This window comes from Vanrija albida (genome assembly GCF_041260175.1).
Source record: "Vanrija albida strain AlHP1 chromosome Unknown contig_6, whole genome shotgun sequence".
Lineage (NCBI taxonomy): Eukaryota > Fungi > Basidiomycota > Tremellomycetes > Trichosporonales > Trichosporonaceae > Vanrija > Vanrija albida.
The window spans coordinates 614,847-638,362 of NW_027191425.1; the positions used below are offsets into that span (position 1 = coordinate 614,847).

Genomic DNA, 23,516 nt, shown 5'->3' on the forward strand with positions numbered 1-23,516 from the left:
ACGCGAAGGTGGATGTCATGCTGCGTCGGCGTGGGCTACAGCCAGTCGCAGGCGTGCAGGCACGGTAAGTATTAAGCGGCACAGCTATGCACGAGCACAGCCCAGCAGGCAGCGGCGTGGATGTGTGTCGTCGGTATGAACAGTGCCGATAGTGCCGAGATGGCCGGCGTCGGTGTGGTCTCGGCGATGGATGCAGTGGCGGTGACGGTGGTGGGCGTGTCGGTGGCGCCGAATAGTGATGGGCGGGGGTGATGGTGGTGGTGGTGGCGGTGGCGGTGACGGTGATGGATGTATTGGAGGTGGAGGTAGAGGGTGGACCTGGAGGGTGGTGGTGACGGCGGCCGTGGTAGTAGTGGTGGCGACCAAGGGGTCAGTGATGGCGAGCGTCAGTGGTGGAGCCCGAGTCCTCCAAGTGATTTGACCAGAAACGATGCATAGAGGAGAGAGGAAAAAAAAACCTTTGTAGGTTAAAAAAAAAAAAAAACTCCGTAGGCGGAGAACCCAAGAAAAGAGCAACCTCAGTGAGCGACTCGGACCCCGGCTCCAGGGGTCGCAAGTTACACATACCACGTCTGACGATTGCACAGAGCAGATGCGAGGCGCCCAAAGTGCAGCCTCCTAGACGGGATCCGCGTCACCCATCGAGGCCACCCCAAAAGAACCGAAGTTTCTTTTCTGCGCGAGCGCGTGTTTGTGTGAGAGGGAGTGGGGAGGGAGGGAGGAGGAGGGCTATGAAGACGGACGGTCGCAAGCTATGCTGCGAGTCGTGAGAGTGCGAAGCATCTGTCCTCAACTCACACTTTTCTCCCTCATCCACAGCGAGGTGTGGGCCCAGCGACTGCACGGCGTCTGCGGCAAGTGAGAGTGCGTAGTAGCTTGTCCTCAACTCACAGTCAATCCTCTGCCGACCGCGACGAGCGAGGCGAGACGACGCGACAACTGCGAGGCGTGAGAGTGTGACGGTTGCCCGTGACTTACGATGATATCCGTCAGCTGCGGCGATTGGAGCCCAACGACCGAATGACAGCGGCGACAAGTGAGAGAGTGGAGCATCTGTCCTTGACTCACAGTTCAATGGCGACGAGCGGGTTTAGATGACTGCGGGACGGCTGGGGGTCGTGAGGGCGTGCAGTATCTGCTCTTAACTCACGATGAAGTCCTTCGAATGTCGCGAGGAGGGATGGGACCGGACTATGACCAGACGACTTGGGGAAGTGAGAGTGTGAAGCATCTGTCCTTGACTTACAGTCGCGCGGCGAGATGAGTTGTTGTGGAGTAGGCCCAGACGACAAGAGCTAATGGAAAGTGAGAGTGTGTAGTACCTGTCCTCAACTCACAGTAGCAACATCGACGGCGACGACGAGCATGGCCTGCAAGAACAACTGAGAGAAGTGAGAGTGTGCAGCACCGGCCCTCAACTCACGATCAATGTGTCGACAACGGGAAGCAGTAATATCTGCAGGAACATCTGGGAAAAGTGAGAGTGTGTAGCACCTGTCCTCAACTCACAAGACAAGTTCTTCAACGACCGTCAGCGCCCAGCAGCCTTGATCCAAAAACCCTTTAACCATGGCGGCGGAAGACAGCCTTGACCGACTTGAGGCCCTGAGCAGCCTTGCCGATCTTGGCGCGCGCGCGGTTCTTGATCGAGGGCTTGAAGACCTTGGCCTCGCGCTCTGCGTCCGGGTACCCAATCCAGTGCTTTGGGGCCTCGTCCCGCTCAATGACATCGTAGTCGTCAATGATGTCGTCGCGGTCGTGGTCCGATCCCTCGCCGTTGATCATGATCTTGTTGACCTTCTCAATGAGCTGAGAGGGGGTCGGGCGATGCGAGGGGTCGAGAGCGAGGCCGGCAATGAGCATGTCCTGGAGCATCTGGATGTCGGGCCAAGAGTGCTTCGACCAAAACGCCTCAGCGAAAGCTGCCGGAATGTACATGTCGTCGCCAAACTCCTCTGGAACTGGGGCAGAACCAGTGATGATCTTGTAGAGGATGGCGCAGGCAGAGTAGACGTCGCTGGCGGTAGACCATTCGCCCGTAATGGACTCGGGCGAGGTGTACGATGGCGAAGGCACGAAGTGAGAGGCCAATGGGTCGACAAAGAGCGTGGTACCCGGGGTAATCCTGAGGGCATGGGCGAAGTCGGCCAGCACAACACGGTCAAACTTGGTCACAAGGATGTTGCACGGGGTGAGGTTACGGTGCAGCCATCCGTTGCGGTGTATGTGCTGGATGCCTTTCAGGATATCCCTGAAAAACACGTCAGTGGCGGTAAGGTAAGGCTAGTGCGCCACAACACTTACCTAAAGACGCGAAGAGCGCCGCTGAGCTTGTCAAAGTGGAACTCCGGGTTGAGCCCATTGATGAGCCTAGTGAGAGGCGCCACCATAGGCTCGGTGACGATGTAACCGCTGGGCAAAGTGTCAGTGGATGCAACTCGGCCAAAAATCAGTCAGACTTACCGTCCACCGGAGTTTCCAGCAAAGAGGAGGGGGAGGATGCGCTCATGCTTAAGCATGCTGAGGGCGCGCACCTCGTTGTTGAACAGAGGCAAGTCAATGGTGCTCCTGTTATCTGTTAGCCGCGATCAACGAGTAGGTGAAAAATGTGACTCACTTGACAATGACCTCGTGAACAGCAACTCCAAGACGGAGCAAACCGAGGTTGCACACGGCCTGATCACCGATGTGCAGGACCTCGAGAAGCGCCAGGGGACCAAGCGGCGTTGACACGTATTTGTAACCGAGTCGACGGGCTTGACGCAATCGCTTCAAAAAGTCGTTGTTCGCCGTCCTCTGCGGCCACACTCCCAAATCCATGGTGAGGCGGTGCAGCGTCAGGACGAAGTCGTAAGGCGTGACAGTTGAAGCGAGCGAGAGAGAGGGGAGACGGAGGAGGAGCTCGGTGAGGATCATGTTTCCGAGCTCCGAGAGAGAGAGGACCGAGTCGCGGACGACGAGCTGCTGCTGGATCACGAGCTCGTCGGCCGGGGTAAGGGCGACACGGAGGGAAGAGAGGGCGAAGTAGATGAGGGGGAGGAGGGGGAACATTTTTTGGGTAGCACTTGGGGGGGTTTCGGTAGGGGGAGGATTGGTGGTGTGCTGGGGAAAGGAGAAAAGAGTTGCGGGCGGGGGGAAAAGAAAATCACTCGCGGGGGGGTGCCAGACCCCCCTCCAGACCCCCTCCCAGGCCGCCCAGCGGTGGGAATGCGATTTGCGGCCTGTCATTGGCCAGCACCGGGGTGTGGCTGGTCGAAATGCTCGCACCACGCTGATGTAAGACGTCGTGGGGAGTGATATCGCCGGGGGGTGTGGCGAAACCGGCCGCAGGTTGACGCGCCGGCTGGTAAGCCGGCCGTCTGGCCGGCACAAGTTTGACCTGGCCGTCACCGTAGGACGCAGCCAGCCGGAATTACGTGTCGCCGCGCCGTGTCACTTCGCCACGCTGAACCCACGCCGCATCGCCCACGCGATGTGACGTTGTTACGGCCTCCAGGTAGGGCGGCAAGACTGAGTGGGACCCGTCCGGACCTGTAGAGCCGGTGGACACGCGGTGGGAGTCCCCCAGCACGGCAGAAGCGCAGTGCCGCGAGGAGGTCTGTGCATGGGGACTTGTGGACGAGAGTGGCACGCCGCGCACAGACGGTGGATTGATCGCTGGGAGCGCTGATGGACGCGTATCATAATCGACACTGCTGTGATGACCCTCCAGCGATGCAGTCTGGTGCGCCCACCGGCCGTCACCCCACTCGTCGCCGCCAGCATCCATCCACCATATGCATCAACTAGCGTCGGGAATGGACTAGGACTGTGTGCATAACATGCATAGTGCGTGGGCGCAGTGTGTGCAATGCACGCTTGCGGGTTAGTTGCTACCTTTCTCGCATCCGGCCCACCACCTAGCGCACGCTGCCCACCCCGACTCGCTGCCAAAAACAAAATGCATCTCAAATATCTACTACAACATGGCCGCGCGTCGAACCCACGCTGTCAAACAACGCGGAGCTACCCAGGCGTGTTAACGGGTCTAACACGCGGCCATGTCTGAATCCTGGCCGGGTGGCTTATGGCTGCCGCTGCGCGCGCCACTGCGCTGACGTCAGATCGCTGGACACGGTTACTGCGCGTGCCACGGTCCTTACGTCAGAGTCCTGGCGCCGGTCGACACCTGCATCCACGCCGCAAATGCATCAAGCAAGCTCGGGACTGGACGGGGAGTGCTGGCATAGTATGCATAGGAGGTGGGCGCGGGTTGTGGGCATGTATGCATGCGTGGTGACTAGTGAGTTTCGCCCACCCTCTCGGCCGTTTGACCACCCCTCCCACCACAGCGAGTTCCTAAAAGCAAAATGCATCTCACACTGTATATACTACAATGCCGCGTGTCGAACCCGGGACGTCAAGCGACGTCGGCGCTACCCAGGCGTGCTACTAACGGGTTCAACACGCGGCGATGTCTCGAGTCAGGGTGGTTGGCTTATGGCCGCTGTTGCTTGCCACGCCGTCTGACGTCAGGCGGGCGATGTCATGGTTTGCTTCGGTTCGGGAGGCCTGGGGAAGCTGACTCGAGACTCGCGCGCATGCCGGTGATCTGGGCGCCATGCATCCATGCGCATCAGAGATGGATCCCACCTCCTCGCCTGGTGTCTGTCCCCCCCTGGGGCGAGTTTTCTGCGGTCTACGAGCGCGCCGTGTCTTCGAGGTGGTGCATAAAATTATGTAGTGGTGGTGTCGCCGCATGCTGGCCCACCTCCCTCCCCGCCATCCGCGGCCCAGCACCAAGTCAAAAACAAAATGCATAATCACTCTACAACGTATCTACGGCCGCGCGTCGAACCCCCGCTGTTAAACGCGGAGCTACCCAGGCGTGTTAACGGGTCCAACACGCGGCCATGTCTGAATCCTGGCCTGGTGGCTTATGGCCGGCTGCTCGCGCCACGGTGCTTACATCATCTGGCGGTGGGCTGGGCTGTTTATTTCGGAGTCATTTAATGTCATTTGTGCTGGGGCAGGTCGGCTGGGTCTAAACAATCCCGCTCGCGGTGGGCTCGCGTGGGTCTAAACACTGGCTTGCCTCGGAATCAATCTGGTCGATGCCTCTGTGTGCCCGATGGGCCGGGTTAGGTGGGCGGTGGGCCTCACCGGGCGCGGTGCATACGGTGGGCGATGGCCTTGGTAGCCCGGTGATTGCGGTGGGCGGTAGACATGCAGAGACGCGCGGCTACGCGCGTCAGTTGGTTCAACACAACCGGCTGCAGTCGTGATGAGGTGTGGTCGTGATGCGCTGCGGTCGTGATGCGCAGGTGAGAGATCTGTGCCCATCCACGGTCCTGGACACGCCGTACCTCCAGGCCGAGCGAGAGCTAGATGCCTCTCCTGGTTCAGCGAGGAGGCTTCCCTACCTGGTTTCATTCATGCCAACATCCTGCGCGACCGCTCTGCTCGGCCACCTTCTCCGATGCATCGAGTCCACTGCTCAAGCTTGTTCAAGCTGTTGGGATGGGATTGGCTCCTGTGCGGCTGTGTATTTTGTGCAACCAACCGGTGGTATGGGCGGCCAGAGTTGACCATGATGGGCTACGCTCCTATCCTTGGCGAGTACCAACACCGACTATCAGTTGACACGAGCACAGATCAGTGTCTGGGTACCATTCAGGCATGTATCTTTACTCTGTTTACATTTCATCCTTGTCTACTATGACAACATCAACGCGGGCAATGGCAGCGAGCAGTGGGTGACGGCCTGTGGGCAATGGCTTTAAGCAAGCATGATGTGGTGTGAATGGGTAACCCTGGCGTGTGCTTTTGTGGCTGGCTCCGACAGTGGTGTGGTGTGGGGTCGTTTGGTGTGGTGTGGTGTCGTGCGGTGCGGTGCGGTGCGGTGCGGTGTGGTGTGGTGCGGTGTGGTGTGGTGTGGTGCGTGTGTTTTCGATTGGGCTCTTGGGCTGCGCTTGGTCGTCGAGACATGTGCATTGATCTTGGGTTCTTCGTTGTTGTGTGGTGTGACGTGTGGTTGCACGTGTGTTTCACATCTAGGTTGCGTCTTCGTGTGTGTGCGCTGTTTGCTCTGGCGGTGATCGCTGTTTTTGAGATGGGTATGCCCTTGCGACGCGGAAACGAGCTGATGCTTTGGCTTCTTGTGAGGGGGGGCTCACGATGTCGTTTGCTCACCTTCTAGATTCTAACGTCAGAGATGGATCGACTTGTGCTTGTGTTGTCGTGAGATGTGGTGGGGATTGAAGGCTCGTGTGCGTGTTTTGATTGAAGCCCTGTTTGTCAGCTGAGTGAAACATGGGCTGTACGAACATTCGAGATGATGTTGTGATGTTGGGGCGTCCAGCGCACTTAAGATGAAATGGGATTGACGAGTGGATGGGACGTGTGACTTCTTGTGTTGTGTTTGGTCGCGGATGCAGACGTGCTTTCGGCGGGTTTTGGGTAGTAGTGGGGTGGGCTCGGACTCTGCGAGGTTGTGTCCATGGTGTGCTGCCTTGGTCAGTCATGCAGGACGGGTTATGGGCAAAACTCACGAGGCCTCGAGCAGCGCGCCGGTGGACGATTGGGCAGCGTTGAATTGACTAGACTCGCGTGTGTTTGGTCTTCTGCGGGCAATGTGTTTGTGTGTGTGTGCCTACTTGGTAAGCATCGCACATGCGGTTGGATGGAACTTACCAGGCAGGGAGGAGGAGGGAGGTGCTTCTCATGGGCGTGGTTGGTGTTGTGTTTGGGTAATGATATGCTTGATCGTTGGATGAGGGTCTTCGTGTGTTGATGTTATTGTTGTTGGCTTGGTTGTTGACTGGTCTTCGTTCTTCGTTTGTTTGGTTGCGTTTCTTTTTTCATTGATACGATTGGGCTTCTTTTCTTTCGTGGTTTTGTTTTTTTTTAGGTGCGAGCGACTATGGACGTGATTGATTCTACGGACGGCTGGCCCGGTCAGCGACTCCTTGCGGCGTGGATAAAACACTTACAACTGGGCAACGAGGCGGCTGGAGACGACGGAGACGGCGCGAGGCTGAGCCGGCGCAGGGGTTTGAGCAGAGGGGCAGGCTGGAGGCAGTAACTGACGAGTGTGAGCGATGCAGAAGTGGGGTGAGGCATGGACTTACTGGTTTGTGGAGCCCGCCAAGTGTCGGAAACGTGATTGCTGGCGGAGGTGGGTTTTGAATGATTGGAGAAACAGGGAAGCAAGTTGACTTTGACTTGCGACAGGTGGTGCTCGCGACTGGGGTATCTTGATGTGTGGGTTTCTTAATGAGCGGGTACTTTGTGGAGTGGGTATCTTGAGAGAGGGTATTGCGTGTAGGGGGTATCTTGAGGGGCGAGGGACGCGACGAGCGAGCGAGAAGCGCGACGGTGAACGAGGGGCGCGACGGTGAGGGACACGCGGGTGGCGAGGGACTTGACGCGCGAGCGGGGGACGCAAGCCGAGCGAGGAGATGGCGAACAAGGGACACGACTGCGAGAGGAGCACGACGGCGAGCAAGGCACGCGACGGCATGGCAAGCGATGGCGAGTAGGGCGACCGATGAGGAAGCGGCGTCGACGACGAGGACGATGGAGGAGGAGGACCGGCGGAGGCGGCGCAAGGCGGAGCGGAGGAAGGGAACGTGGCGGGACGCGACCTCAGCGGGAGGCGGACGTGGTGGGAATGGCGCGCAACGGGGGACGCGGCGAGCTCGACGGGGGAGGGGGCACGGGGCTCTCCGGGGGACGCGACGGGGGACTCGGCGCGGGACTCGGCGCGGGGCTCGACGCGAAGCTCGGGGACTCGGCGCGGGACGCGGCGGCGACGACGACTCTGCGAGTATCAGCGCGACACGAGGAGGGGGGGGGTATAAGGGGGAGGGTACATAGGGGCCGAGGCCAAAGAAAAGAGCAAAATGAAAAAGGGTGGCGCAGGCGCCGCGAAAGTGGGGTGGGTTGACGACTTGCGATTTACCAAACACGGCTGCCCAGGCCGATGTTTGCACGCTGGGGAGCGGCACCACCGCCGAACATCTTGCGCACGAAGCGCGACCAGCCACCAGGGCGTGAGCCCTGGCTCGTCTCAGCCTTCTTCTGAACGAAGGGGTCCTTGACGACCTTGGCAAGGGCCTCCTCATCCTTCAACGCCTTACGCGCGAGGTTGAGTGCCTCCTTGGCCGAGGGGCGTTCCTCCCGATCCTCCGCGAGCATCAGCTTGAGGAGGTCCAGCGTACGCTGGGAAACCCTCGCCAAGCCGCGCGCCTCGAAGAGATCGTGCTTCACGTACTCGTGCCCGTTCTCGTGGACCCAGATCGGCGAGACGCCGACCCCGAGAAGCAGGTTGTAAGCCGTGGCACCGAGGGAGAAGATGTCGAAGTCGGGACCAACGTGGGTGATCAGGTTGTTGGTGACCTCGGGGGGGCGGAAGTACTGGGTGCCGCTGTACCCGTCGTTGAGAAGCTCACCGTCCTGCTCGAGCAGTTCGGCCAACCCAAAGTCCGCCAGGAGAAACCTCTCCCGGCCACGCTCTCCCGTCAAGAGAATGTTGTGGGGCTTGATGTCGCGGTGGAGAATGCCCGCAGCGTGAACCTTGACCAAGGCGCCGAGGATCTGAACCAGCATCCTCAGCACCACAATTGGCTCCAGGTAGGACTCGCTCTCTCTCCAACCTCCGTTGCGCTTGTGAGCCGCAGCCTGGAGGGCCGTCATGTCGCCATGAGCAAGCTCGTAGGCAATGACGGACTTTTCGCTGCCGTTACGGCAGTCTTCGACCCAAGCCATGGGGCTCACCACGTTCGGGCGCTTGACTCTGCGGGTCATTTCGACCTCCTTGGCGAAGGACGCGCAAGGCTCGGGGTGGTCTTCGTCGCTGTCGTCCCAGGGGATTTCCTTGATGGCGGCCGGAACTTCCGACTTGCTCTTGCCATCGCGGACCACGGTTCCCGAGTAAACCATGCCGTACCCACCTTCACCCAACTTGCGGGAGGGTGTCGGCGAGTAGCGAATCTCCGCGCTCTTGCCACCAGGCGCAAGCGCTGGGATCACCTTGGTGCTGACACTGACGTCCCCCTCGTCGCCGAGGTGGACGTCGAACATGTCACTCTCCTGCTCCAACCCACCGCCAGAATCCACCAACCGGGGGTCGGCGGCGCGCTCCGGGCTTCCAGTGGAAGGAGGGGCAGCGTTAGGTACAGTGCCAAGGACGGCAAATGTCCTGCGCGCGCCATCCGCTCCAATCACCAGGTACCGTTCATTGCGCGCCGGGGTGGCAGCATCATCCAGCGTCGCCCCCACCAGTAAAGGGGGGCCTTCGCCGTCCGCCACAACAAGTTGTCGACCTTGCACTTCCTCAGCAGAGCCCCCCGCTGGAACTGCAGCGGGCTCGCTCAGGAGCGGGATTTCGTGCTTGCGCGAAGCGCGAAGCATTCCATCCCACCCGAAGAAGTCTGGGGTCAGGCGCGAGAAGTCGGCGCCAACACAAGTCAGATAGACAAGATCGTCCTCGGTTATCGTCATGGACGACACCGGCTGGCTGACAGGCTGGCGGGACTTGCGCGTGTAGCTCTTGAGGCTTTTAAGACTCTCAAAGAACATGATGGTGGTTTATCGATAGAGAACAACAGAGGTGAGTGGATGGTAATGAGAAGAGTGCAGCGCGCAGCGGGCGGCGGGAGGGGTGGGAGGGGGGGGGATGCCACGTCGCACCCCACCAGGTTCCGCCTCATTGTGTACCCCCCACTTAGCCATCCTGATGCATGCTGGTCGCGTTGTTTGGTGAGGTACAAAGGCTGCAGGGAAAGCGCGTTGCGCGTTCAGTTTCGTTGGCCACGTCGGAGGCATGAGGTCAGAGGCAAGTCCCCAGAGAGAAATCAGGAAACCGCCACGACCCCTTGCCAGCATTTTGGGACTGCCATACTGCAAAACGGCGTGAGCTCCGACGTCACAAGTGAGACACAGCGTACACAGCCTGCAGCACGCACGTGCGTGGCTCTTGGAGGCAGCCGTGGCGCATGCAGAGTTCAAACAGAGCTCGCCCAGTGGCAACGATTATCAGAAGTCCTACGCCAGACGACAGCGCGTACATCAGCCAACCTCCTCTTGCGGTGGTAGTGCATTGGTGGGGCGGTCACACTCTTGGAGCTGGCGATGGACGGCACTGGAGGCACTTGATTGGTGGCCGCGCACTTGACACTGGTGACCGCACCTGTTTGACGGCTGCACTCTCGTAGTCAACAGAGACCTGATGCTGATGGGTCGATCACAATAGGCACAAGGGCGCGATATCACATGAGGTTGGCGTCAGGAGGAGTGGGCTACATCGGTGGTGGTCAATGGGAGGGCTTCTGTTGGCACCGGACACCACAACAGTTCATGATGACCTCGGTAGCGATCCTGTTGCAGAGGAGTTGAATGAAAGGTTGACAGACAGCCGAGACCATTCGCGTGTTATGCTTGTCATCTCAGATAGTTGTGTGAGTCAGACATGTGGGCCGGACAGAGGGCGAGCCCACATCCGACATGAGACGACCGGATGCGGCGATGGGATCGTCTAGATAAGACACTGGACGTAGCCTAGACGTTGTGCCTGTTGCGATATCGTACGCTTCTCAAGCTTGACATGCGGGGCACGCTTGCCTTGCTTGATCCTAGTTACGTTACCCGGAAGCAAGGTGACAACGGGAGAGGGAGAGGGAGGGAGGAGGGACGGTGCGGTGACTTGCGGTGACTTGCGACGTTGCCGTAATCGCGCACGGTGCCTCAAGCTAAACCTTGGTACGGAGGTCCTAAACTCCCCATGGCGACAGACACTCGGTATGGCAACAGTGCGAAGACAGTCGTTGTGGGTTAATAGTCGCAGTGGATGGTATTTACAACGGCGAGCGGATGTTGACACTCTGCTCGTTGACCGGGCCCAGCGGTTGATCGCCACTCCTCGTGCGCCCATCTCCGTCGCATCTTGCTTCCGCTGTCCTCTCGGACACGTATGCATCTGTTGTCTCGCAAGGTTGCATCTTGCAACTCTATCATCTATCCAAACGACCCGAGCAACTAGCAGCTGTTTGGGTTGGGCCATCACAACACAACGACTCCGCCACATCACTGTCTTTCAACCAACTACCGGACCTCTTACCCATCTTCACCTCTGGCAATCAATGTCATCGTCCTGAGATGCCGCCCATTGTTCGCCCAGATGCGCAATGGACAGCATGGTCGCGCTCGCTCGTTGGCACGCTCACCTGTCAGTCATGACACGCGGGTTGAACCTGTTTGACTTGCACCTCCTCTCCGTCATCGTCACTGTGGCTGTACCTGTATGCGCCTTCTCGAGTCTTCCTGTTGGCTTGCACAGTATCAGAAGTAGGTCGAAAGCTCTTCGTGTCGACGGCAGAGAATAGCGGCACCGAATCCCTCTGTCCGCACGCCGTGCCTCACTCACTCTGGCGTCATGAGCAACTTGCCTCAGCCACTTCTCTTTTTGGAAAGAGGTGTCAGCCCCTCTCATTGGCCAATCAGGCGTCCAAATTTGCGACCCCCACTGACCCGCCGTCTTGTATATGATGAGTCCACTTCGCGCGACTGTCTTTCTTTTCCCCATCAGTACCCCCCCATACCGAGAGTGAGTGTCCACCCAGCCATCCATCCAACCATCCCCCCTTCCCGTCCACAGACTGACATGGCTTCCATAGCACTGTCTCGGAGAGCTCACTGGCTGAGCTGTTTATCAGTTTTATTGAATAAAGCTTTTAAATCGTGAGTACATCGTCCCAACTGTAGACCCCGTCTGTAGGCTCTCCCATGTGTTTTGTGACCCAATGAAATCAAAACCGTTGCTTCTGTCTACGTCGATTTCTATCCCACACGCCATACCTTACGCACACTGACATGCCCAGTTCTAAATGTTCCCGTGGTTGAAGCGCCGGCCGCCGACCCCACGCACCAAGCCCGCGTGGATAGACCGGCTGTTCAAGCGCCGGTCGACCGCGTCTTCTCCCCCGGCACGCCCAGGCGCGAGTCTGCCGCCCGCCACGAGCGGTGGGCTCCTCAATCCCGCGCCGCAGGGGCCCGACCTCCTGCCTCTGGTCATTTTCGAGGCGGGGGACTTCTTTGTGCCGGGTGTTCTGCCCGAGGAGCCGTCGACTCGGCTGGTCCAGTCGGTGAGTTTGCGCGGTTTGAGTGCAGTATGGCATGTCCTAACTTGTTACAGATGGCAGAGGCCCGCCAACCCCCAAGCTCGACCCAGCCCGCGGTGTGCTCCTCACCGCGCGGCGCGACAACCCCAACGGGTCCGAACTTGGCGGCCTTGGCGACCTCGACACCCGTGGCCCCTACGACCACCTTGGCCACGGAGTCTCCTCGGGTCTCTACCCCCACCCTCGTAAGTATAGTGGAACGCCCCAACTCTTGATCATGGCTAACTTTACAAAGCCGGTCGAATCGAACTCGGCCTCGGTGTGCTGCTCACCGACGGCAACGTCCACCCCAACGGGTTCGACTTCGACCGCCGCGGCCGGCTCTACATTGGAGTCTGTCGCCGCCACCCCACCCGGCCGGGTCACAGGGTCCGACTCCCTCGGGGGTCTGTACCTGTACACCCAAGGCTGGGTTAACAAGGGTGGTTTCCCGCCTGGTACGACCATCAAGCACGTGCCAAACCTCTCGGTCGCCGTTCCGACCGAAAATCGTTCGCTGCCAACGCTGCCGGCCTCATCGTCAACCCAGGCCGCAGCAACGCCCACTACGGCAGCGAGCGATCCCTTCGCCGGCTTCGAGTACAAGTGGGTGCCGCACTCGAGCATCCACGTGGACTCGAAGAACGTCATCCTCGGCGAAGGGCAGGCGACAGTTCGCCTGGGCGAGATGCTCCTCGAGGGGGTGTGGACCTCAGTGGCGCTGAAGTTCATGCCCCTCTCGGAGGGCCGACAGTTCCGCAAGGAACTCGAACTCATCTCGCTCCTCAACGAGCTGAACGTCCCCGGCATCGTCAAGCTCTTTGGCGCCGCCAGGGACTTCGCCACCTCTGAGGGCCGCTTTCACCTTCTGGTCCTTGCTCGTGCAAATGGCAAGGACCTGGGCCCGAAGAACAACAAGGAGGTTTCGGAGGCGACGACAAAGGGAGACCCGGGGTGGCTCCCTTTCAACTGGTCTCTGGCGCTTGACCGCATGGTCTCGCTGCTGGAGACACTCGTCGGCCTCGAACGGCTGGGCATCGGTCACTTTGATGTCAAGCCCGACAACCTCCTCCTTGCTGAGAACGGCAGCAAGGACGTCATCTTGTGCGACTTCGGCACAGCGAAGCCTTGCAAGATTGGCGGAACTCTCCCGGCCGGGACCGTGGCGGCTGGAACTCCGGGGTACCGATCCCCCGAGCTCCTCCGACTCGAGTCGTACGGCGCCAAGGCAGACGTGTTCGCGGCGGGCGCCACGTTCTACTTCTTGGTGGAGAGAAAAAATCTGTTCGTGGGGGGCTCTTCGCCCGAACAGTCATTGATGACCCTCCGTGGTGTCAATGTCAGCACGGCCTTCGCCTCGGACAAGTGGAAGAAGGGGTTCTGGGCACCAAGGAGTGAGTAACACCTGACTTCGGAGCGAGATCACCGGCTGACACACAACAGTTGCTGCCCTGATCATGGGCATGGTGAACCCCGACCCCGACGACCGCTTGTCCCTCAGCGCGGCCCTCAGCGCGGCCTCCTTCCTTCGGAGCAGGATCTTCAAGGAACCGCGTTGGTGGGACCGCAGGGTGAAGACCGAGGCAAGACGCAAGGTTCAAGACTTGCGATTGCCGACCAGCGACCAGCGCCTACCCGACTGGGTCATCGACCAGTTCAAGGAATGTGCAGCAGAGGGAGCTGAGCTCCCCGCGCTCACGGACCGCGAACTCGATGGCCGAGTTCTGTCGCCGGCTCCTGCTGGCCAGGAGCCAACGACCCCCCGCGCTGGACCAGCCGAGCAGCCCGTCGAAGCCGCCAAGTCCTCCCCCCGGCCTCTCGACGGCGCTGCGCTGCCCACCATTCGGCTGGTACCCCCCACACCCCCTCGCTCGACGGCCACGACCATCCCTCAGCTGGGAGCCACTCAAGGCCCCTTGGCTGACCAGTCGTCGAGCACGCCGGCCTCGCAGCCCGTTGTCGACGGTGCTGCCCCGCCCACCCCGAGGCCGGCAACCTCTCGCTCAACAGCCAAGCTCACCCGTCGGCGGAGTTCTCGCGCCCCTACGACCGCCTCTGGGCCGGGAACTCGCGCCGCGCTGTTGGGCACCCCAGCCGCAAGGCCCGTTGACCCTGTGCAGGTCGACGGCGCTACGACCACCCCGCGGCTGGGCTCCACCCTCCGACCGCCCAAGGCCAACCCAGCCACGCGACGCGTCCGACCTGAGGCCCTCGCGGGTCCTCGGGCGGATAGCGATGCCATTATGGCTCCGCGGCTGGGGGCAACCGCAGGCGACACCGTCGGACCGCCCAAGGTCAACCCAGCCACGCGACGCGTTCGACCTGAGGCCCTCGCGGGTCCTCGGGCGGATAGCGATGCCATTATGGCTCCGCGGCTGGGGGCAACCCCAGGCGACACCCTCGACCCGGCCACGCGACGCGTTCGACCTGCGGCCCTCACAGGCCCTCGGCAGGCGGACACCGATGCCATTATGGCTCCGCGGCTCGGTTCAACCCCTCGCTTGACGGCAACGATCGCCCGTCGGTCGAGTGCTCAGCAGAGCACCCGCATCGACACGCCGTCGAGCGAACCCCAGGGCGCCAAGTCTACCCCTCGTCCTGGGACCGACACACTTCGACCGCTCAAGGTCAACCCGGCCGCGCGGCGTGACCGACCTTCGGCCCCAACGGGCCCTCGGAAGGCGGACCGCGCCGTGAGGACCGCCCAACGGCCGGCCTCCTCCACCGCCCCCCCGACTACCGCTGCCGGTAAGCCCATCTCGCACCCGCGGCCCCTCGCCCCCAAGACAACCCCTGGGCAGGGGTCACGGGTCGCCCGGCAGCCGGGCACCTTCTTCCCGGCAGCGTCCACGCGCCGACCGCTTTCGCTTGTCGGTGGTCCAGCCCGACAGCGAGGCGAATCTCGGCCGTCCTTGGTCGAATCCGCTGCCCCTCTGCCTACCCGCGGGCAGCGGATCCTCAACTCGGTAGCGGCCATCTTCCGTGGGCTGGCACCACGTCGCCGCCGAGTACCCCCCGATCGGCCGTCAACCTAGTCGGTGCTGGCCATCGACTGCGGATCGGGTGGTTGCATTACCAGGGCATCCGGCCGGACCGGTGCCCGTGTACCAACACTGTAACACTAAACTGTATCAGTAACTTTGGTGCCACCATTGTTGTCTGTAACAGCTGTGTAGCATAGTGTACTTTTAGTGTACCACAAACACACTGTATCGATACTGTATTACCAGTTGTAATACATCTCGACCATCTCGAACTATCTCGACTATCTCGACCGGCATCTCGGCGCGATCTCGGCGGATCTCGACACGATATCAACGATCTCAGGCCCCGATCTCTGGCACAGAGCCCCCGAGCCTCGCCCTCTCCGCCACGCCCCCGCCCACACCACGGACGCGCCCCCACCCCCGCGCCGCCTGACCGTGCGACCGGGCCGTCCTCCTCCTCGACGCCACCGCCGCCCCCGCGCTCGCCGCGCCGCCACCACACCGCCACCCCACCACCCCACAAGCCCCGCCGCGCTCGCCCCCTTCGCCGCCGCCCCGCGGGCCCGCCAGCGCCGTACCCGCTCCGCCCGAGCCCACACCACCCCGCCCGAGCCCGCAGTCGCCGCCCGCCTGCCCGCGCCGCACCACCGCGCCCACCGCGCCCGAGCCCGCGCCACCGCCGCGATCGCCCGAGCCCGCGCGTCTTCGCCGGCCGGCCACCACCGCACCCCGCCGCCGCCCAGCCCGCTGCCCGCACCGCCCCGCTGCCCGCACCGCCCCGCTGCCCGCACCGCCCCACGCCCACCCACTCACCGCGGAGATGGGCTCCCGAGCCCTCTCCGCGCAACCACTACCGCCGCCGCTGCCGCCGCACGCGCCGCCGAACCCGCCGCACCCGCCCCTGCCTCCACGGCAGCACGCCCCGCCCGCGCTCACAACGTCGCCGCCACCCACCGCCACGTTCCCCAGGCCGGGACCACGCCGAGCGCCTTCGGGCCCGTGGACCGGCCCTGGGCTAACATTTCGGCCAGCGGCAGCGACCAAAAAAAAAAAACCAAACAATAACAAAAACAATAAACAACAACAATAACAACAACAACAACAACAACAACAACAACAACAACAACAACAACAACAACAACAACAACAACAACAACAACAACAACAACAACAATAACAACAATCAATAAATCAATCAGTCAAACAAAAAACAACAAAAAGGGCTGGTAGGAACGGAAGGACATGAGTAGTAGCGATGGTCGGATATGTATTTTGCTTGCTCAGACGTGGACTGGATCGTGTATGCTGCACACTGGAGGATACTAACCATGCTGCGTTATCTGTGACGTCGATCACAGATTGCTGCGGGGTGGCGTCGAAGGAGTTCAGCGGCGACGCATGACCGAGTGGTGGGTGGTGATGCCGGTGTGACTACGTGAGAGCGCACGGTGAGGGCAAGGTGATAGGCAGGGACCGATAGGCACGCAACTAGGCACGGATAGGATTTGGGCGCCTTCTGAGATCTGCACGCCTAATGAGCACGCTCGTCCACTGAGCAAGCCGCCGGCGTGCACCCGAGGACACCGGCCTACAAGCATGCTCGGCAGCATGCAACCAGCCATCACTCCGCATGCAACTTTGCCAGGCTTCCCGGGATACATGGGAAGGGTGCAGATGGAATCCCTGCATGGATTGCAGGTCGGCAGTGTCGGCGGTGGGCAGCATGGTGGTGAGCTGGCGGCTGGTGGGTCAGCACGCCCACGCAGGCGGGTGGGTGCTCGCGGGCACGCTGGCGTCGGTTGTCGTGCAAGGTGGGCCAGGACATACCGCCGGCTGGGCTGGGGCGGGTGCAGAGCGGTGCGCGACGGTGGGTGGGGTGGCGACTGGCGGCGGGCGGGAGCAAATACCCGGGCGAAGACAGGCGCGTCCAGCGCCCTCCTTGGGCCTCCACCGCACCGCACGGCCAACCACCACACCGCCATGCGAGGCAAGGCTGGCAGACGGCGGGGCGGGTTTCGAGCGTGCGATAGGCGCATGCTACTCCCCGCGCGCCTTGGCTCCATCAGGCGCGCGGCCAGCACCAGCCACGACCAGCGCACCAGCCCATCAGCCCACCAGCCCACCACCGCCTACAACCGCTGTTGCCACCGGCCCGAGTGACGCGGTATGCAGACGTGCAGAGTCACTTGGGCCCCGGTGCATGCTGCACCGCCCTACCTCTTTCACCCCGCGCACCCGACACGCCTCGCTCCTCGCCCACTCGCTTGTCCGCCCCAGCTCGGCAGCGCGGAGGCACCTGACAGCCAGACAAGACGGCAGCCCCCTCTCTGCCGACTCGCACCGCGCACCGCCCCCATCGCGCACGCGCCAAACGGCCGGCCGCCCACCAAGTCCAGTTTTCCACGCCTATTCTCCGCACTAGGCACTCATCACACGATCGCGCCTATCCAGCAAAGCCCGTCCGCCCGCCATGCTCGGTCCTCGACTGGCTCACGCGCCGCCCCGCCGGGACGACACAAGGTCACCGCCGCGACGGCGAGCACCTTGTCCCGGCAGCTCCAACCCCGACGGTCCAGCGACACGATTCACAACCCACCGCCGCCCAAGCTTTGTCAGTTTCCAACCCGCCGCGTTTCCCACCCCGCCGCCTTTGCACCGCTGTTGTGAACTACAAAACTATGCATATTCATATCTAGGCTGGTGGGACTCGCACCCAATCTACTGATCAGATGCTCGTCCCGGGCCATGACATTATAACATGAGACATAAAGAGGGTCCAAAGTTCACAGCCGGTCGCCCAGCTTCAGAGAACAACTCCGCCGCAACGCCACTCGGCACCAACAAGTCACACAATCCAGTCGTTCTCAGAGGTCTCAACTGCTTGCGCAGACTGGCTTCCCCCGCCGCCACCTCCCATCACTTCCCCCAGCTCGTGATGATCTTGCGTTCACATGACAGGGCCAGATTCCTCCGTCGTTGAGCGCCACATTGTCTTGGCCTTGTGAGGTGCAAGCCCTCACGCGGTGTGGTGTGGAAGGCGCGATCAAACCCCGGTGCCCTCGGGACGAAGAGGCATTCTTCTACTCGCATGAGGCATCACCCTCTTGGAGTAGCCAGGCTCGCACGAGGCATCACCCTCTTGGAGCCTGGCTGCGAATAATTGCCATCCTCGAACCCTTGGACCTCGAACGAGGAGGCAGTCTCTGCTCACATGAGGCATCACCCTCTTGGAGCTTGCAAAGACTGGCCATCCTTGACCCGGAAAAAGGAGTCAGACTTCTACTCTCACGAGGCATCACCCTCTTGGAGTAACCAAGCTCGCCTGAGGCATCACCCTCTAGGAGCTTGGTTGCGAAGACTTGCCATCCTCGTTCGAGTGGGGCTTTCACGCGGACGTGCAACGGAGAGCACGACCAATGAGCAAGCAGAGGGATCACCCTCGTACACTTAGCTGCAAGGGCCTGATGTGCTTCCTCTCCTTCCACCAACCACACGCGCGCGGGGGCCTGCACCCCTCGCAGCCGCGACGTGACGCTCGCCAACTTTGTCCTCCGACCCCATCACTTCCCGCTCGATCATCACTCACCAAAGTCCGCGATAAAGAGACAGCGACGGGATCGGCCGGTTACACAGAGGCTGGAGAGACTTGAGACGCGGTCGGATCGTGCTCGTTGAAGGTACGTCGTCTTGTTGCTTGGCAGTCGAACTCGTTGGCCGAACGGGTCCTGCTGTGAACTTCTATTAAGGGTGGGGGGATACACGACCGAGAACCGAGACCACTATAAACGGGGGCCATGACCTGTGAACAAGTGTCAGAGATCTTCAAGTTGTTACGGTGTTGTGGGCTGTAATACTTGCCATGCGAACATGTGACCCGAGTTTGGCTAAGAGTCGTCAGCGCGCGCACAACCGTCATCGACCCAGTCAGACTTACCTTCGCGGTCTCCACCATTCCAACATCTCTCTCCTATCCACTTCCATCCTCACTCGAAGCTTCTTCAGCTTTTCACTCGGGGCACGATCGAGGCGCGGCACGTCCGAATGCGAGCGGGTCTTGCTGAAAAATCAAACTGGGGGCGAGATCAAAGCACGACACATCCCAGTGCTAACAGCAGACACACTCGACAAGCCCAAGACTCGCAATCAGATTCAAGCCTCACGGCGAAGAACCTTTTTGCCAGTCTTCTTGAATGCCTCGGCAATCTTGCGAGGCGCCTTGCGAGTCTTGGCACGCACACGAACCCAGCGGGACGGAGCGGCCGACGCGACGGCAACCTCGACTTCCTCCACCTCCACGACCTCAAACTCCTCCTCCTCCTTCTTCTCCTCGGGACCCACCGCTGCCTCGCCGTCCTGGACGACTGCAGGCTCAACCACCTTGCCCTTGAGGTCTTGCTCGATCTCCGCCTCTTGAGCGACAGCCGGCGACGAGGCTTCCTCCTGAGGGGCTGTCAGCTCCATGAGGGTGATGGCCTCCGTGTAGTACTGGAGGACATCACCCTCAACACGCTCATGAGGGGCGGGAACGGGCGAGAGAACCTCCATCATATCACGGAAACACATCGAAACGTGCCCGATGTCGAGTCGGTCTCCCGCGGGGTCAGTCATGCCCATGATGAGTTCCTCGATCAGGGCCATGACGTCCTCTCCCCTGTTCCACTGCCCGCTCATGAACGACGCCTGGCGGTTTCCAATGCGGCACCACATGTCCTTCACATCGGCAGAGTCTGGGGGCCCAAAAGCGACGCCCCAGTTCTCGGGGACCATGTCCCACGTCCTTTCCATGAGGGCGTACAGAGTAACACCCAAGGCATAGACGTCCGATGCGTACCCGAACCACGAGTCAGCGCCCTGCAACATCTCCGGAGCCATGAATCCAGGAGTACCGGAGTACCCCATCTTGTAGGTGCGGTCCTTGGGAATACAGTCCGCGTTACCCAAGTCCGCTAGAACTACACGGATCTTTGGCTCCAGAGACATGACGAAAATGTTACAGGGCTTGATGTCAAGGTGGACCCACCGCAGACTGTGCATGAACGCAACAGCCTTGACAACCTGACCCGCGATGTCGAGCTTCTCCACCACCGACCCGAGCCACTCACCATCATCAATCAGTGCCGACAAGCTCTTGATCGCCATCGGCCATGAACGCAACAGCCTTGACAACCTGACCCGCGATGTCGAGCTTCTCCACCACCGACCCGAGCCACTCACCATCATCAATCAGTGCCGACAAGCTCTTGATCGCCATCGGCATACCGATCTTGATGATTGCGCGCTCCTTGTCAATGCTGTGGAAGAGTGAGTGGATCATGTGCGGGTTCCTGCGTCCACGGGAGAAGAACCTCATCGCCACCACCTCACGCTTCGCCAGTTCCCACCGCTCCCGGGACCGCACGACAATGACCTTGAGAGCCACGTCGAGCTGGCGACCCCGGTAGATGCCTGAGAGGCGGAAGACAGAACCGAAGGCACCTTGTCCCAACGGCCCCATAATCCTCAACCAGCATTCGACGGTTCCTGCGGGGACACTGAGGCCCGCCGCCCGCCACGCCTGCCTCTTCTCCTCCGCGGAGATAAAGAGGTCAGGCACCCTCGCGACAACCGACCTGCCCCACTCCTCCACCGCGAGCGCAGCCGCCATGCCGATCATCTGAGAGTTAATAAAGTGGTCAGAGAGTTCAGTAAACTCGTCGAACCAGAGACCAGAGGGGGGAGAGAGAGGTAGAGGGTGTAGAGGTGGGGGAGGGCAAGAGAGAGGAGAGAGGAGAGGGAGACGGAGGCAGCAGTCAGGGCGAGAGCAGGACCCGGGCCCATCGCGCTACCAACCGAGAACTTGGAAGGGGCAGCAATGCTGACCCCAACCTCAGAGGCGCCGCGAGCGACAACCTCAACCTTGGGGGAGACCGAAGTCAGAGACCGGAGTCTCAATCTTGTTGGCCGGAGCCAGGGGGGTGGTGGGTGAGACACGAGTCTCGAGCTTTGGGGTAAAGCCGCCCTCGCCCCCAACGGCAGAGCCGCGGAGACGAAGGGCGCCAGTGAGGACGTTGAAGAGCTTGCGGAACATTGTTCTGGGGCTCGACAGGGGGAGATAGGGGATAAAGCTGGAGAAAAGGTATGGTGGTGGGGAGAGAGTGAAAACTGCGAGGGGCGGGGGGTGGGGCGCTGGGAGGTGCTGGCGGGGGGTGGGGCGGTGGGAGGTGCTGGCGGGGGGTAGGGGGGCTGGTCGTGGGAGAAAAATCAGGCGCGCTCATTGGCGGACGGAGGGCCACAGGCTGGGAGGTGGCTACTATGGGGCGGGGTTAGCAGCGGCGTTTTGGGGCTCGTCTGCGTGCTGTGGCACCTGCTGGGGTGGTGCAAGTTGTGGACGATTGTGCCGCAACTCTGCCATGCATTCAAAGACGTCGATCTGGCGTGCAGATGGCGAACAGAGGCCATCTCGACAGACATGAGATATTCAGGCGTGCATCGGATCTGCGTGTGTGTCAAATGGACGTGCGATCGGGTGCGGCGTAACGCCGGGTGACTGCCCGCGCGCACGTGCCCACCGCGTCTGTGACGCCGCCGCCGCCGCACACGCCCCCAGCCACCGATACACCCTGGCGTCCGACTCTTGAATACGTGTCGCTCAACCAACCGTGACACCCGGCGCAACTTGAACCGGCAGGGCACGACACTGAAGTGCTCTCTGCTCTGCCTGTGACGTCTGGCACGGACACCAGCATTGCACGCCCAACCCACGCCTCGTACGTGCGACTTGGTCTATGAAGCATCCTCACCACACGATTTGCATGCACACTCGCAACTGCAGAAGTGGACTGACCGCACGGGCTGCGATGTTGGGACGGATGGGTGCAGTGGTGGCGTCGACAACCAGCACCGTGTCAAGGCCGGGGCCCGAGTCCGTGGCGCCTAAGGCAGGCGTGCGGGCTGTATGCTGGTACGAGGCCCGCACCGCCCGTCGTCGGTGGACCAGTGGCCAGTTGCCAGTGGCGGCGGCTGCCTGTGTCGCGCGCTCGCCTTCACGTGCCAGTCACTCACGTCCAAATGTTGAAATCCTCGATTCCACCCCACCCGACACTCCGACCATCCATACCCTCACCCATGACAGGCTGTAGCACTCATACATGCATGCATCCCGGCCGTGGCCTCGCCATTGTGTACGGATGCACGGCACACGAACTGCGGGGTGACTTTGGTCCGCAGGGCACGCGAGTGGGCTTGTTAGTGGTCACGTGGGGCGGAAGCAAATTTGTGTCTCCCTCACCCCAGCCCCACCAAGTGCGTCGGCTGGCTCTCCCTGCTCCCTGCGTGTGGGCTGGACGGGTGGGCAGGCGGCGCTGAGAGTGTGGCGGGGGATTGACGTCCCTGCAGCAGCCCGGCACCAGGCCACGAGGCCGTCGCTTGGCGCCAGTGGGAGAGGTGCGGGGCTGAGTGCACGCCCAAGCTGGCCCATCAGCTCCCTCCCGGGGCGGGCATCGCGTCGCGCTGTTGAACGGGTGAGGATGGTGGGACTGACGCGTTCACGAGTGTCGGATGCGGGGCGCGCAATGACGTCACGGCGTGTTGATTCGGCCAGAGACCGTCTGATATGGGCGGGACACTTGCCCGCCAGGCTGCGGGCCGCGCGCTCTCCCCTCAGCAGAGATAGGGAGTACGCAGCGGGAGACAGGGCAGCGGCGTTGGAGATAGGCGATCTGCACCGCAGTGCAATCGTAAGCGGTGGAGGCCGGTCGGGGCGGGACCGTGACCACCCACACGCCCACTCCATCACACTGTGGAAGAGGGTGCTGCCGGCGCTGCGGCCGCACTACGTCGGTGTTCTGCAGCATGCCCACGCTGATGGACGCAGAGATAAGTCTGAGCACAGTGAATCCCCGTACTCCAGGCAACCACTGCATGCTCGAGACCCGCCGACGTCGGCGTCCAAAATTTTCCAGCCACCTCGCACCGGCCTCGCACCCCACCTCCCTGACCACGGCCTCCTCTCCATCGACCAACCACGACCTGGACGCCGCACAGCGCTCGCAAAAACACCACAGCATGCATCTCAGCACGCCTGGCAAAAGCTGGACGAGTTAGGAATCGAACCAAAGACCTTGTCAAGTAGGTAGTAGCACCGAGGAGGACCCTCGTCAGGTGCTCGTGCTAATGACACGCTCTACCAACTGAGCTACACGCCCGGGATGTGCTCCGACGCCGAGGGGTTGCCTCGGCGTCGGCATAGGCCACGACGGGGATCGAACCCGCAATCTCATGATGTACTCCTCTTCGAGGTCGTAGTCATACGCCTTGCCATTGGGCCACGCGACCGGAGATGTTGATGGGGTCGGCGTCGGGGGATGAGTGGTCGAGGCTGGCGGCCTCTCCTACGGGGCAGGTGGCTTGTACG

General features: G+C 61.3%; 6 protein-coding genes and 2 non-coding genes across 8 annotated transcripts; 1 reads left to right on the forward strand and 7 right to left on the reverse strand.

Annotated features, from left to right (window-relative positions):
* Positions 1–1,563: 1,563 nt before the first annotated feature.
* Positions 1,564–3,051, reverse strand: Q8F55_007611 (uncharacterized protein; the record flags this gene model as incomplete). The annotated part of the gene is made up of 4 exons (XM_069356034.1): positions 1,564–2,251; positions 2,305–2,412; positions 2,464–2,568; positions 2,618–3,051. 4 exons carry the CDS (start codon positions 3,049–3,051, stop codon positions 1,564–1,566), a joined length of 1,335 nt encoding a protein of 444 aa, XP_069205875.1.
* Positions 3,052–7,938: 4,887 nt separating this feature from the next.
* On the reverse strand, positions 7,939–9,561 carry Q8F55_007612 (uncharacterized protein; the record flags this gene model as incomplete). Its single annotated transcript, XM_069356035.1, has 1 exon — positions 7,939–9,561. One exon carries the CDS (start codon positions 9,559–9,561, stop codon positions 7,939–7,941), a length of 1,623 nt encoding a protein of 540 aa, XP_069205876.1.
* A 2,303-nt stretch (positions 9,562–11,864) lies between these two features.
* Q8F55_007613 (uncharacterized protein) lies at positions 11,865–14,247 on the forward strand (the record flags this gene model as incomplete). The annotated part of the gene is made up of 6 exons (XM_069356036.1): positions 11,865–12,122; positions 12,199–12,343; positions 12,394–12,495; positions 12,527–13,531; positions 13,581–14,102; positions 14,153–14,247. The coding sequence occupies 6 exons, from the start codon at positions 11,865–11,867 to the stop codon at positions 14,245–14,247; spliced, it is 2,127 nt and encodes a 708-aa protein (XP_069205877.1).
* A 5,026-nt stretch (positions 14,248–19,273) lies between these two features.
* Positions 19,274–20,104, reverse strand: GRK1 (Rhodopsin kinase; the record flags this gene model as incomplete). The annotated part of the gene is made up of 1 exon (XM_069356037.1): positions 19,274–20,104. One exon carries the CDS (start codon positions 20,102–20,104, stop codon positions 19,274–19,276), a length of 831 nt encoding a protein of 276 aa, XP_069205878.1.
* Positions 20,105–20,231: 127 nt separating this feature from the next.
* Positions 20,232–20,777, reverse strand: CDK6 (Cyclin-dependent kinase 6; the record flags this gene model as incomplete). The annotated part of the gene is made up of 1 exon (XM_069356038.1): positions 20,232–20,777. One exon carries the CDS (start codon positions 20,775–20,777, stop codon positions 20,232–20,234), a length of 546 nt encoding a protein of 181 aa, XP_069205879.1.
* Positions 20,778–21,014: 237 nt separating this feature from the next.
* On the reverse strand, positions 21,015–21,191 carry Q8F55_007616 (uncharacterized protein; the record flags this gene model as incomplete). The annotated part of the gene is made up of 1 exon (XM_069356039.1): positions 21,015–21,191. The coding sequence occupies one exon, from the start codon at positions 21,189–21,191 to the stop codon at positions 21,015–21,017; it is 177 nt and encodes a 58-aa protein (XP_069205880.1).
* Positions 21,192–23,194: 2,003 nt separating this feature from the next.
* On the reverse strand, positions 23,195–23,307 carry Q8F55_007617. Its single transcript has one exon. It is a non-coding gene; the product is annotated as a tRNA-Ala (tRNA).
* A 42-nt stretch (positions 23,308–23,349) lies between these two features.
* Q8F55_007618 lies at positions 23,350–23,437 on the reverse strand. Its single transcript has one exon. It is a non-coding gene; the product is annotated as a tRNA-Arg (tRNA).
* Positions 23,438–23,516: the final 79 nt, after the last annotated feature.